This window comes from Balaenoptera physalus (genome assembly GCF_965194825.1).
Source record: "Balaenoptera physalus genome assembly, chromosome: 9".
Lineage (NCBI taxonomy): Eukaryota > Metazoa > Chordata > Mammalia > Artiodactyla > Balaenopteridae > Balaenoptera > Balaenoptera physalus.
This window is the reverse complement of record NC_138888.1, coordinates 51558013-51573466: the sequence shown is the minus strand read 5'-3', so window position 1 is coordinate 51573466 and position 15454 is coordinate 51558013. Positions and strand designations below refer to the sequence as shown.

General features: G+C 36.8%; 1 protein-coding gene across 5 annotated transcripts in view; it reads left to right on the top strand.

Annotated features, from left to right (window-relative positions):
• The window catches only part of AFG1L (AFG1 like ATPase), a 224103-nt gene that overhangs the window by 79585 nt on the left and 129064 nt on the right, over positions 1-15454 (top strand). For all 5 annotated transcript variants that reach the window (XM_082475319.1, XM_082475318.1, XM_082475317.1 and 2 more), the window contains 2 exons: positions 7626-7727; positions 8651-8781. In XM_082475319.1, coding sequence (XP_082331445.1) covers positions 7626-7727; positions 8651-8781 — 233 coding nt within the window. The remainder of the gene's footprint in view (positions 1-7625; positions 7728-8650; positions 8782-15454) is intronic.

Genomic DNA, 15454 nt, shown 5'->3' with positions numbered 1-15454 from the left:
GTTTTCCATAGCGGCTGCACCAATTTACATTCCCACCAACAGTGTATGAGGAAAAGATATAAAGATATATAATGTTAAACTGCCAAGTTCCATGAGGACAGGGATTTTTGTTAGTTTTGTTCACTGCCATTTCCTAATAAGCACCTAGAATAGGGCCTCACACATGGTAGGCATTCAATGAAAATATGTTGATTAAATAAATAAGAATATTTTATTTATGGTGATTTTGATATTCAGAAGTTTGAATTTTACATATTCTAGTCTATCAGTTTTTTCCATTATGATTTCTTCTTTTTGCTTTTATTTTCAGAAACTTTTTATATGACGGTTTTGTTACATTTTAAGCACATTTTTGAAGAAGAGCACGATGATTATGTTCAAATATATATTGTTCACATTTTTTGTTAGATAATTCATGACTTCTTTTCTGGATCTATAAGTATACTATGCTTCATGCAGCAGAATTTAAAACTTTATTAATTTACTTCTTTGTGTAAATGTAATGATATAAAATTTGCTGCCACTCACTGTATCAAGAGACTTGTACTGAATATTTTTGCAAAAAATTACTTTCCAATCTAAATGGTCTTCTCATTAAAAATCTGTCTGGTGAGTTGTATTTTCTTTTTTTAAAAATTTTATTTATTTATTTATTTATTTGGCTGCGCTGGGTCTGCATTGCAGCCTGCATGCGGGATCTAATTCCCTGACCAGGGGTCAAACCCGGGCCCCTAGCATTGAGAGCGCGGAGTCTTAGCCACCAGGGAGGTCCTGTGAATTGTATTTTCATATATAGAAAACTTTCTGACAATTCAAATGGCATGGCCCAAAGTCATCTTATGGAATGGAGGAAAGCTCAACAGATTTAAGACTCAAATCTTGCTTCCTGAGCTGCCTTTGAAGTTAGTATAATAATTGCAGCTCCTGACAGCAACAGTCAGCTCTACCCACCACCAGAGCCTCCCATCAAGCCTCTTAGATAGCCTCAACCACCAGAGGGCAGACAACAGAAGCAAGAAAAACTACAATCCTGTAGCCTGTGGAACAAAAACCACATTCACAGAAAGATAGACAAGATGAAAAGGCAGAGGGCTATATACCAGATGAAGGAACAAGATAAAACCCCAGAAAAACAACTAAATGAAGTGGACATAGGCAACCTTCCAGAAAAAGAATTCAGAATAATGATAGTGAAGATGATCCAGGACCTTGGAATAAGAATGGAGGCAAAGATCGAGAAGATGCAAGAAATGTTTAACAAAGACCTAGAAGAATTAAAGAACAAACAAACAGAGATGAACAATACAATAACTGAAATGAAAACTACACTAGAAGGAATCAATAGCAGAATAACTGAGGCAGAAGAACGGATAAGTGACCTGGAAGACAGAATGGTGGAATTCACTGCTGCAGAACACACTAAAGAAAAAAGAAGGAAAAGAAATGAAGACAGCCTAAGAGACCTCTGGGACAACATTAAACGCAACAACATTCGCATTATAGGTGTCCCAGAAGGAGAAGAGAGAGAGAAAGGAACAGAGAAAATATTTGAAGAGATTATAGTAGAAAACTTCCCTAACATGGGAAAGGAAATAGCCACCCAAGTCCAGGAAGCGCAGAGAGTCCCATACAGGATAAACCCAAGGAGAAACATGCCGAGACACATGGTAATCAAAGTGGCAAAAATTAAAGACAAAGAAAAATTATTGAAAGCAGCAAGGGAAAAATGACAAATAACATACAAGGGAACTCCCATAAGGTTAACAGCTGATTTCTCAGCAGAAACTCTACAAGCCAGAAGGGAGTGGCATGATATACTTAAAGTGATGAAAGGGAAGAACCTACAACCAAGATTACTCTACCTGGCAAGAATCTCACTTAGATTTGATGGAGAAATCAAAAGCTTTACGGACAAGCAAAAGCTAAGAGAATTCAGCACCAGCAAACCAGCTCTACAACAAATGCTAAAGGAACTTCTCTAAGTGGGAAACACAAGAGAAGAAAAGGACCTACAAAAACAAACCCAAAACAATTAAGAAAATGGTCAGAGGAACATACATATCAATAATTACCTTAAACGTGAATGGATTAAATGCTCCAACCAAAAGACACAGGCTTGCTGAATGGATACAAAAACAAGACCCATATATATGCTGTCTACAAGAGACCCACTTCAGACCTAGGGACACATACAGACTGAAAGTGACGGGATGGAAAAAGATATTCCATGCAAATGGAAATCAAAAGAAAGTTGGAGTAACTATACTCATATCAGATAAAATAGACTTTAAAATAAAGAATGTTACAAGAGACAAGGAAGGACACTACATAATGATCAAGGAATCAATCCAAGAAGAAGATATAACAATTATAAATATATATGCACCCAACATAGGAGCACCTCAATACATAAGGCAACTGCTAACAGCTATAAAAGAGGAAATCGACAGTAGCACAATAATAGTGGGGGACTTTAACACCTCACTTACACCAATGGACAGATCATCCAAAATGAAAATAAATAAGGAAACAGAAGCTTTAAATGACACAATAAACCAGATAGATTTAGTTGATATTTATAGGACATTCCATCCAAAAACAGCAGATTACACTTTCTTCTCAAGTGCACACAGACCATTCTCCAGGATAGATCACATCTTGGGTCACAAATCAAGCCTCAGTAAATTTAAGAAAATTGAAATCATATCAAGCATCTTTTCTGACCACAATGCTATGAGATTAGAAATGAATTACAAGGAAAAAAACGTGAAAAGCACAAACACATAGAGGCTAAACAATACGTTACTAAATAACCAAGAGATCACTGAAGAAATCAAAGAGGAAATCAAAAAATACCTAGAGACAAATGACAATGAAAACACGATGATCCAAAACCTATGGGATGCAGCAAAAGCAGTTCTAAGAGGGAAGTTTATAGCTATACAAGCCTACCTAAAGAAACAAGAAAAATCTCAAGTAAACAATCTAACCTTACACCTAAAGGAACTAGAGAAAGAAGAACAAACAAAACCCAAAGTTAGCAGAAGGAAAGAAATCATAAAGATCAGAGCAGAAATAAATGAAATAGAAACAAAGAAAACAATAGCAAAGATCAATAAAACTAAAAGCTGGTTCTTTGAGAAGATAAACAAAATTGATAAACCATTAGCCAGACTCAACAAGAATAAAAGGGAAAAGACTCAGATCAACAGAATTAGAAATGAAAAAGGAGAAGTAACAACTGACACTGCAGAAACGCAAAAGATCATGAGAGATTACTACAAGCAACTCTATGCCAATAAAATGGACAACCTGGAAGAAATGGACAAATTCTTAGAAAAGCACAACCTTCTGAGAGTGAACCAGGAAGTAATAGAAAATATAAGCAGACCAATCACAAGCACTGAAATTGAAACTGTGATGAAAAATCTTCCAACAAACAAAAGCCCAGGACCAGATGGCTTCACAGGCAAATTCCATTAAACATTTAGAGAAGAGCTAACACCTATCCTCTCAAACTCTTCCAAAATATAGCAGAGGGAGGAACACTCCCAAACTCATTTTATGAGGCCACCATCACCCTGATACCAAAACCAGACAAAGACGTCACAAGAAAAGAAAACTACAGGCCAATATCACTGATGAACATAGATGCAAAAATCCTCAACAAAATACTAGCAAACAGAATCTAACAGCACATTAAAAGGATCATACACCATGATCAAGTGGGGTTTATCCCAGGAATGCAAGGATTCTTCAATATACACAAATCAATCAATGTGATAAACCATTCTTAACAAATTGAAGGAGAAAAACCATATGATCATCTCAATAGATGCAGAAAAAGCTTTCAACAAAATTCAACATCCAATTATGATAAACACCCTCAAGAAAGTGGGCAAAGAGGGAACTTATCTCAACATAATAAAGGCCATATATGTCAAACCCACAGCCAACATCGGTCTCAATGGTGAAAACTGAAACCATTTCCACTAAGATCAGGAACAAGACAAGGTTGCCCACTCTCACCACTATTATTCAACATAGTTTTGGAAGTTTTAGCCACAGCAATCAAAGAAGAAAAAGAAATAAAAGAAATTCAAATCAGAAACGAAGATGTAAAACTGTCACTGTTTGCAGATGACATGATACTATACATAGACAATCCTAAAGATACCATCAGAAAACTACTAGAGCTAATCAGTGAATTTGGTAAAGTAGCAGGATACAAAATTAATGCACAGAAATCTCTTGCATTCCTGTACACTAATGATGAAAAATCTGAAAGAGAAATTAAGGAAACACTCCCATTTACCACTGCAACGAAAAGAATAAAATACCTAGGAATAAACCTACCTAAGGAGACAAAAGACCTGTATGCAGAAAACTATAAGACACTGATGAAAGAAATTAAAGATGATACAAACAGATGGAGAGATATACCATGTTCTTAGATTGGAAGAATCAACATTGTGAAAATGACTATACTACCCAGAGCAATCTACAGATTCAATGCAATCCCTACCAAACTACCAATGGCATTTTTCACAGAACTAGAACAAAAAATTTCACAATTTGTATGGAAACACAAAAGACCCCGAATAGCCAAAGCAATCTTGAGAAAGAAAAACGGAGCTGGAGGAATCAGGCTCCTGGACTTCAGACTATACTACAAAGCTACAGTAATCAAGACAATATGGTATTGGCACAAAAACAGAAATATAGATCAATGGAACAGGATAGGAAGCCCAGAGATAAACCCACGCACCTATGGTCACTTTATATTTGATAAAGGAGGCAAGAATATACAATGGAGAAAAGATAGCCTCTTCAATAAGTGGTGCTGGGGAAACTGGACAGCTACATGTAAAAGAATGAAATTAGGGGCTTCCCTGGTGGTGCAGTGGTTGAGAATCCGCCTGCCAATGCAGGGGACACGGGTTCGAGCCCTTGTCTGGGAAGATCCCACATGCCACGGAGCAATTGGGCCCGTGAGCCACAACTACTGAGCCTGCGCGTCTGGAGCCTGTGCTCCGCAACAAGAGAGGCCGCGATAGTGAGAGGCCTGCGCACCGCGATGAAGAGTGGCCCCCACTCGCCGCAACCAGAGAAAGCCCTTGCACAGAAACGAACACCCAACACAGCCAAAAATAAATAAATAAATAAATAAATTTATTAAAAAAAAAACAAAAAAAGAATGAAATTAGAAAACTCCCTAACACCATACACAAAAATAAACTCAAAATGGATTAAAGACCTAAATGTAAGGCCAGACACTATAAAACTCTTAGAGGAAAACATAGGCAGAACACTCTATGACATAAATCACAGCAAGATCCTTTTTGATCCACCTCCTAGAGGAATGGAAATAAAAACAAAAATAAACAAATGGGACCTAATGAAACTTAAAAGCTTTTGCACAGCAAAGGAAACCATAAACAAGACGAAAAGACAACCCTCAGAATGGGAGAAAATATTTGCAAACGAATCAACAGACAAAGGATTAATCTCCGAAATATATAAACAGCTCATTCAGCTCAATATTAAAGAAACAAACAACCCAATCCAAAAATGGGCAGAAGACCTAAATAGACATTTCTCCAAAGAAGACATACAGATGGCCAAGAAGCACATGAAAAGATGCTCAACATCACTAATTATTAGAGAAATGCAAATCAAAACTACAATGAGGTATCATCTCACACCAGTTAGAATGGGCATCATCAGAAAATCTACAAACAACAAATGCTGGAGAGGGTGTGGAGAAAAGGGAACCTTCTTGCACTGTTGGTGGGAATGTAAATTGATACAGCCACTATGGAGAACAGTATGGAGGTTCCTTAAAAAACTAAAAATAGAATTACCATATGACCCAGCAATCCTACTACTGGGCATATACCCAGAGAAAACCATAATTCAAAAGGACACATGCACCCCAATGTTCATTGCAGCACTATTTACAATAGCCAGGTCATGGAAGCAACCTAAATGCCCATCGACAGACGAATGGATAAAGAAGTTGTGGTATATATGTACTATGGAATATTACTCAGCCATAAAAAGAAACGAAATTGAGTCATTTGTTGAGATGTGGATGGATCTAGAGACTGTCATACAGAGTGAAGTAAGTCAGAAAGAGAAAAACAAATATCGTATATTAACGCACGTTATGTGGAACCTAGAAAAATGGTACAGATGAACCCGTTTGCAGGGCAGAAGTTGCGACACAGATGTAGAGAACAAGCGTATGGACACCAAGGGGGGAAAACTGCGGTGGGGTGGGTATGATGGTGTGCTGAATTGGGCGATTGGGATTGACATGTATACACTGATGTCTATAAAATTGATGACTGATTAAAAATAATAATAATAATAATAATTGCAGCTCCTGCAAGGAGAGCCTGGACGCTTTGGTAAAGTGGTGGTGGAGGAAGCAGTGAGGATGAGAGGCAAGACCAGCATCCCCTGGCCTGCCTGCTGGGTAATGCTCGGTGTGAACCAAACTTGACCACTGTCAGTGTCCCCAGAGCTCTGGGCTTTCTGTGAGGGAATAGGCTTCCTGTGCATGCCTTGTGAAATGCTCAGGCTGTTGATGATTCGATTACTAATCTGATTGCAGTGATTAACAGTTTGAGTGCTGAAAATTAGATAATTTAATTATAAGGGTTAACTGTATCTGAATTTCTTTAAGTAAGCCTCATTTTGAAAGCCAGTATTCTCAGCTTTTTAAAAAAGTGTTATAGGACTTCCCTGGTGGCGTAGTGGTTAAGAATCCCCCTGCCAGTGCAGGTGACACAGGTTTGAGCCCTGGTGGGGGAAGATCCCACAAGCCGTGGAGCAACTAAGCCCATGCGCTACAACTACTGAGCCTGCGCTCTAGAGCCTGCAAGCCACAACTACTGAGCCCGCGTGCCACAACTACTGAGCCCACGTGCCACAACTACTGAAGCCCACGCACCTAGAGCCCGTGCTCCACGACAAGAGAAGCCACCGCAATGAGAAGCCCGTGCACTGCAAGGAAGAGTAGACCCCGCTCACCGCAACTGGAGAAAGCCCGCGCTCAGCAACGAAGACCCAATGCAGCCAAAAATAAATAAACAAATAAATAAATTTTTTTGGAAAAAAGTGTCATAATTGGCAATTCTCCAGCTCTAACATCTATTATTTATTTTCAGTGTTTATGTTAGGTGCTAATCTGTATTTTCTTATTTTTCACTGGTAAATTTTCCTATAGTGCCTAAGACAGTTCCTCATCCTTTGTAATGGCCCAATAAATAATTACTTAATTAAAGTTATTTTATTTATACTGTGCCTTTTGGAAGAGAAACTGAAGAATGAATAATCTGTAAATCTTGCCAGTTTAAAAGCATAGTTCTCTGGAGGAAATAGTCCCTGGAGTGCTAACTAAATGTTGTATTTCCTAAAAACAGGATTTTAACAGAAAAGAATAATATCAATATTTTATTTTTAGGTACTTTAGCATAAGAAATAAACACTGCTTTTAAAAAAGTTAACATAGTCTTAAGCTTTCCAGTAGCAGAGTGTGGTTTCATTATCCCAAAGCTAATGAACAATCATTAGAGCAATCAGTACATACTGTTTAATAGTTGTTTTTTTTTTTTAAGGTACAGGGAAAACAATGGTGATGGACATGTTTTATGCTTATGTGGAAATGAAGAGGAAAAAACGGGTTCATTTTCATGGTTTCATGCTAGATGTTCACAAAAGTAAGTTAATGATCTGAAAGAAGTGATTTTTAAATGGACAAACACTACAAAATAATTTTTCTCATCTTAAAGTTCTTAATCTTTTAAAAAGTTAGATTTTTGCTAAAGTAAGATTTTATTTGGTTTCATTTGTTTTGTGCTATATTGAAGCAATTAGTAATGTGTCCAGAGTTGATCCTAGAGACAAATTCATTACTTCCAAATCAGAGAACAGAGGTTACTCTATGAAGGTCAGGCATTTTCTCTTTCTACTAAGGATCAATAAGAAATGTTTAAGCCTCACCTGTTTCACAAAGTTATTCTGGATTAGGCCTTTTCCTCTGTGTCACCTTAGCATGTAAGCATTCAGTTTGTTCTTGTATGTATACTTTATTTCTTTGTCAGGGTTATGTTATTTCATCTTTGCATTATTTGTTTACTAGCTATACAGTAACCTTCTCTGGGCAGGAATATTGTACTTTTCTTAGAATACTTTCAGCATTTAGTAACATATAGTGAACGAAGTGGGACTGGCTGGTAACAAGGGAACATCCTGATTAGATACGCTAGACATAGAGGGCAGGATCACCTCCTTTGCCTGCATCTGTGAAATCCTCAGGGCTAAGATCCGTGTGTTGATCCATCAGTCACAATATAATCATCTATTCTATCGCTTTGTCATCTCTGAAGTGATTGAAGAGTGGAGATGGAATGACCACAAAGTGTCATTACAACCATGGGAATATAGTAATACGTGAACAACTTATTTTGAGGTAGAGAAACTGCAACCAACCTCAATAATCATATTTGTTTGTATGTGAAATTTAAACTTCATTTTTATGTTCACACTGTGTTTCATTTAGAGATTTTAAAAATATGTTTTAGTTATCTAAAATGTACTGTTAATACAATATTTGATTTGTGTTTAATTTCATCCATTTAAGGAATACACCGCCTTAAACAGAGTTTGCCAAAAAGGAAACCAGGATTTATGGCTAAATCATATGATCCAATAGCTCCTATAGCTGAAGAAATCAGTGAAGAAGCATGTCTCTTATGTTTCGATGAATTTCAGGTAAGGTAGAGATGTTTCATAGATGTAGAACGGTATACTGAATGAAGTATGAGTATTTAAATTCTGTTCCTGATTTTATCAGTTTTATAAATTGATTTAATACATTATCTCTTATGGCTTTAATTTTATTATCTAGTCCAGAGGTCAGCAAACCACAGCTTGCACAGGGCAAATCTGGCCCATCTGCTTTTGTATGGCCAGTGAGAAGAGGAAGATTTTTATATTTGTAAAAGGTCATTAAAAAAAAGAAAAAGAGGGGCTTCCCTGGTGGCGCAGTGGTTGAGAGTCTGCCTGCTAGTGCAGGGGACACGGGTTCGGGCCCTGGTCTGGGAGGATCCCGCATGCCGCGGAGCGGCTGGGCCCGTGAGCCACAACTACTGAGCCTGCGCGTCTGGAGCCTGTGCTCCGCAACAGGAGAGGCCGCGATAGTGAAGAGGCCCGCGCACCGCGATGAAGGGTGGCCCCCGCTTGCCGCAACTGGGGAAAGCCCTCGCACAGAAACGAAGACCCAACACAGCCAAAAATAATTATAAAAATAAATAAATAAATAAAAGATTATTATTAAAAAAAAAAAGAAAAAGAAAATGTAACAGACACCGTATATGGCTTGCAAAGCCTAAAATATTTACTATTCTGCCTTCTATAGGAAGTTTGCCTACCCCTATTTTCTAGTCAGTGGATTCACATTTCCCCTACACCACGATGGAGATAATATAATTATTACAAAATAATGTCTTTAAAGATGTTAGACTGTTTTTTAAAACTGTTATTAAAAAAAAACAGGTGATTCACACATCTCATTTAAGCTTCACCACTTATCTGTGATGAAGGAAGAGAATTGCCCTAGGTGAAATTTCTCTTTCCCAGTTGAAATTTTAAAGTTTATTCTAGTTTTAGGATTCAAAATTGTGCGTTTAAATTGGTAGTACATTATTTCCTGATCTTTATTTCTTATGAGAACAACACATCAAAGCAAACACCATGTCTTATGCTTATTCTGTATCCTATGTCATGCCCAGTGTTATAATAGTAGTAATAAATAATAATATAACAATAACAATAATAATAATAATAGAAGATACTCTAGGTTAAGAATTACTTTCTCTTTATTTGACTGCTCTTTTTAGTAGTTATGAAATGTAATAGTTGGTTTTTCTAAGATGCTTACCATAAGAGCAATTGATTATTGGAATGAAAATAGAAAAATCCACAAGGACTGAATATAAGCTTAAAAACGACATCACACCCAAAGCTTTTGAAAAAATATTTCTGGGGCTGAGTTCAGAAACTCCTGTCTCATTGCCTAGAATAAAGGCCCAGAGAACTTTCAGGAGTAGCAGACTAACATTTGTTATATGCCTACCCTGAGGCAGGCCCTGAGTGATTCATACATCTCATCTAAGCCTCACAGTGTATTTGTAATGAAGTGAGGAAATTGCCCTAGTTGAATTTTAAAGTTTCTTCCAGTTTTAAGATTCTCTGAAATTATGCATTTAAATTGGTAGTGAGTTATCTCCTGTTCTTCTGTGCTTAAAAACCTGGGTTAGTGGAAAGATGATGTGGCCAGGATGCCTGTATCGCAAATGAGGCATGTAGGTCTCCTCTAGCAACTCGATACTCATAGCTAACAGTGGTCTCGATTTATGATAGAGGAGAAAGGAGAATTTTTACCAGGAATGGTGTTATACTGAACCAAGTGGGGAGGAGGAATTTTTATTTCTTTCTCCCTTCAATCATATTCAGACGGCCTGGCATTCGCACTTTGTATTGTAGAACTACAAAGGTCTTCAAAAGAAAGGCTTATGGAAAAGAGATGTTCCTCTGCTACTCTGAAGGTATACTAAGTACACCGGTGTACTGCAGAAAGAGAAGGGCCTCATTTAGTTCTAAAAATAGCACCAAGTTAGCAGTTATGTGGACTTTAACAACAAAAGTCAGTGTTCAATCAGTGAAGGCCATTTCTCTTGGTTTCTTATTATGAGTCTTTTAACCAAAATATCTCTAAACAAAGTTGAATCGACACAGTTAAATGTTTTTTTCCATTTAGAAACAGAAGTTTTATTGAAACAGGGAAACAAGTGATGTGAACAAAGCACTATTTCTATATGTTACTTGTATTGTGTCAACTTTTTAAAGCAAAATAAACTTATACACGACTCAGGACCTTCTCCTTTTGCCACAGTTATCAGGTATTTGTCACAGTTAAATTTTTTTTTTCATATGGTTTTTATTCTTCAATTTGTTAATATGGTGTATCACATTGATTGATTTACGTATATTGAAGAATCCTTGCATCCCTGGGATAAATCCCACTTGAACATGGTGTATGATCCTTTTAATGTGTTGTTGGATTCTGTTTGCTAGTGTTTTGTCGAGGATTTTTGCATCTATATTCATCAGTGATATTGTCTGTAATTTTCTTTTTTTGTAGTATCTTTTTCTGGTTTTGGTATCAGGGCGATGGTGGCCTCATAGAATGAGTTTGGGAGTGTTCCTTCCTCTGCAATTTTTTGGAAGAGTTTGAGAAGGATGAGTGTTAGCTCTTCTCTAAATGTTTAATAGAATTCACCTGTGAAGCCATCTGGTCCGGGACTTTTGTTCATTGGAAGATTTTTAATCACAGTTTCAATTTCATTACTTGTGATTGGTCTGTTCATATTTTCTGTTTCTTCCTGGTTCAGTCTTGGAAGGTTATACCTTTCTAAGAATTTGTCCATTTCTTCCAGGTTGTCCATTTTATTGGCATAGAGTTGCTTGTAGTAGTCTCTTATGATGCTTTGTATTTCTGTCATGTCTGTTGTAACTTCTCCTTTTTCATTTCTGATTTTATTGATTTGAGTCCTCTCCCTCTTTTTCTTGATGAGTCTGGCTAATGTTTATCTTCTCAAAGAACCAGCTTTTAGTTTTATTGATCTTTGCTATTGTTTTCTTTGTTTCTATTTCATTTATTTCTGCTCTGATCTTTATGATTTCTTTCCTTCTACTAACTTTGGGTTTTGTTTGTTCTTCTTTCTTTAGTTCCTTTAGGTGTAAAGGTAGATTGTTTATTTGAGAATTTTCTTGTTTCTTGAGGTAAGCTTGTATTGCTATAAACTTCCCTCTTAGAACTGCTTTTGCTGCATTCCACAGGTTTTGGATCATTGTGTTTTCGTTGTCATTTGTCTCTAGGTATTTTTTGATTTCTTCAGTGATCTCTTGGTTATTTAGTAACGTATTGTTTAGCCTCCATGTGTTTTTTACGTTTTTTCCCCTGTAATTGATATCTAGTCTCATAGCATTGTGGTCAGAAAAGATGCTTGATATGATTTCAATTTTCTTAAATTTACTGAGGCTTGATTTGTGACCCAAGATGTGATCTATCCTGGAGAATGTTCCATGCGCACTTGAGAAGAAAGTGTAGTCTGCTGTTTTTGGATGGAATGTCCTATAAATATCAATTAAATCTATCTGGTCTACTGTGTCATTTAAAGCTTGTGTATCCTTATTAATTTTCTGTTTGGATGATCTGTCCATTGGTGTAAGTGAGATGTTAAAGTCCCCCACTATTATTGTGTTACTGTCGATTTCCTCTTTTATAGCTGTTAGCAGTTGCCTTATGTATTGAGGTGCTCCTATGTTGGGTGCATATATATTTATAATTGTTATATCTTCTTCTTGGATTGCTTCCTTGATCATTATGTAGTGTCCTTCCTTGTCTCTTGTAATATTCTTTGTTTTAAAGTCTATTTTATCTGATATGAGTATAGTTACTCCAGCTTTCTTTTGATTTCCATTTGCATGGAATATCTTTTTCCATCCCATCACTTTCAGTCTGTATGTGTCCCGAGGTCTGAAGTTGATCTCTTGCAGACAGCATATATAGGGCTCCTGTTTTTTTTTTTTTTTAAACATCTTTATTGAAGTATAATTGCCTTACAATGGTGTGCTAGCTTCTGCTTTATAACAAAGTGAATCAGTTATACACATACAATATGTTCCCATATCTCAGGGCTCTTGTTTTTGTATCTATTCAGCAAGCCTGTCTTTTGGTTGGAGCATTTAATCCATTCATGTTTAAGGTAATTATCGATATGTATGTTCCTATGACCATTTTCTTAATTATTATGGGTTTGTTTTTGTAGGTCCTTTTCTTCTGTTATGTTTCCTTAGAGATGTTCCTTTAACATTTGTTGTAGAGCTGGTTTGATGGTGCTGAATTCTCTTAGCTTTTGCTTGTCTGTAAAACTTTTGATTTCTCCGTCGAATCTGAATGAGATCCTTGCCAGATAGAGTAATCTTAGTTGTAGGTTCTTCCCTTTCATCACTTTAAATATATCATGCCACTCCCTTCTGCTGAGAAATCAGTTGTTAACCTTATGGGAGTTCCGTTGTATGTTATTTGTCGTTTTTCCCTTGTTGCTTTCAATAATTTTTCCTTGTCTTTAATTTTTGTCAGTTTGATTACTGTGTGTCTCGCGTGTTTCTCCTTGGGTTTATCCTGTATGGGACTCTCTGCACTTCCTGGACTTGGGTGGCTATTTACTTTCCCATGTTAGGGAAGTTTTTGACTATAATCTCTTCAAATATTTTCTTGGGTTCTTTCTCTCTCTCTTCTCCTTCTGGGACCCCTATAATGCAAATGTTGTCACGTTTAATGTTGTCCCAGAGGCCTATTAGGCTGTCTTCATTTCTTTTCATTCTTTTTTCTTTATTCTGTTCCGTGTCAGTGAATTCCACCATTCTGTCTTCCAGGTCACTTATCCGTTCTTCTGCCTCAGTTATTCTGCTATAGATTCCTTCTAGTGTATTTTTCATTTCAGTTATTGTATTGTTCATCTCTGTTTGGTTGTTCTTTATTTCTTCTAGGTGTTTGTTCTTTAATTCTTCTAGGTCTTTGTTAAACATTTCTTGCATCTTCTCGATCTTTGCCTCCATTCTTTTTCCAAGGTCCTGGATCATCTTCACTATCATTTTTCTGGAAGGTTGCCTATGTCCACTTCATTTAGTTGTTTTTCTGGGGTTTTATGTTGTTCCTTCATCCATCACAGTTAAATTTTTGATTAAGGTATTGAAATTAAAATTTTAAAAGTATATTAATACCCAACCTTTGTAAAGTAATTCATGGTTTACCAAGTGTTTTTACCTCCTTACTTCATTTAATTCTATTAAATAGTTACTGTTATTTCCAACATGTATATGAGGAATATAAAGGCATCAGAATTTCTTAGGTATCAGGTAAAACTCATTACCCTTAACTTAAAAAATGTAAATTTTAAAACATTCAGAGAAATGAGTGGCATGTTTCTGTGACATGAGGACCATTGGCAAGACTGTTTCAGAAGGTTAGGAAAAGTTAAAAGTATGGTTGTACAAAGCAGATCCTGAGAAGATTTATGGCAAGCAGGGCCAAATTACCCATTAGGCAACATTGGTATGGTGCTGAGGGTCCATGATAGTTTTAGGGGCCCATGAAAATATTTTAATTTAAATTCTTTTAAAATTTGAAGAATAAATGAATATGTCAATAATGAATCCAGCCTGTATCTGTCTGCATCTGTACTATATTTGTCTTATACCAATACAGTTATAAAATATAATTTATGTATATATGTATATTTATATATATATATTTTTAAGTAAATTTAGTTTTTAATTGAGGAAGGGGCTTCTGAAGGTTAAAGGGCCCATGAAAGTCATAATGCCACCCTGATAGTGAGGTCCTAACAGAAACCTGTCTGGTTGCTCTGGGCATTCTCCATTGAGTTCAGATTTTAGAAGATTGATACATGGTTGGGAAGAAGGAAACAAAAGCAACTATCTATCAGGATGAACCAAATCTTGTAAAAGAAATGTAAGGCAACAAAAAGGATTTTTCAAATTATATATTAAGGATGTGTAAGGGAGATCAAGAGGGAGACAGACCTCTTGCTTATAAAATGTTTCTTGCTAACGAAGAGAAGAAAGTGGATGTGATGGCTCTGTCTGTCTTCTCCTGCCTTATCCAGAGTTGGTTTGATATTCATTCATTCACTTACTCATTCATCCCAGTTGTCTTAAAGAGCCTTATTCCATACTACAGAACCCTATCTGTCCCACAGCCAAATGGATCGTGTCTGGATATCTGATCTATGAGTAGCCAGTCCACAAGCTTGTCAACAACCTTGGACTTGTGTGGTGTGCCCTGGGGGTTGAGCCAATCATATACTTTTTCTCGTGTATTTGAACTAAAAGATGCAGAGGGAAGTGCCCACTTAGTAATGAGACAGGAACAAAGAGACATAGGAAGTAGCTGAATCACATTAGGAGGAGGAGTACCAGGGTGCTCCCTAGACAGCTGCAGAGCTACCTGTAATTTCATGCCAATCTCCAGTTCCTGTTCCCAGGAGGTGCTTTCAGTGCTCTTCCATCCTGAGGTCTCAAGTATAAAACCCCTTATGTTTAGCTGAATCTCCTGTGCCTGTTTCTTGCAAAGAGTCTTGATGAGAAAGGAACTATTCAATTCATGTTTTGCTCTTATCTTCTGTGTCAAGAAGGATTTCCCTATGATCTAGAAAAGATAGAATAAATAGGAGTACTGTGAGGAAATCTCACCTTCCTTAATATAAAATCTGTTACCTCTAATGGAAGGTTTACCTGATGAACCAAAGCCCAAGAAAAGCAAAGAGATGAGGTATCTAGTAGGAAGCTTTTGGCT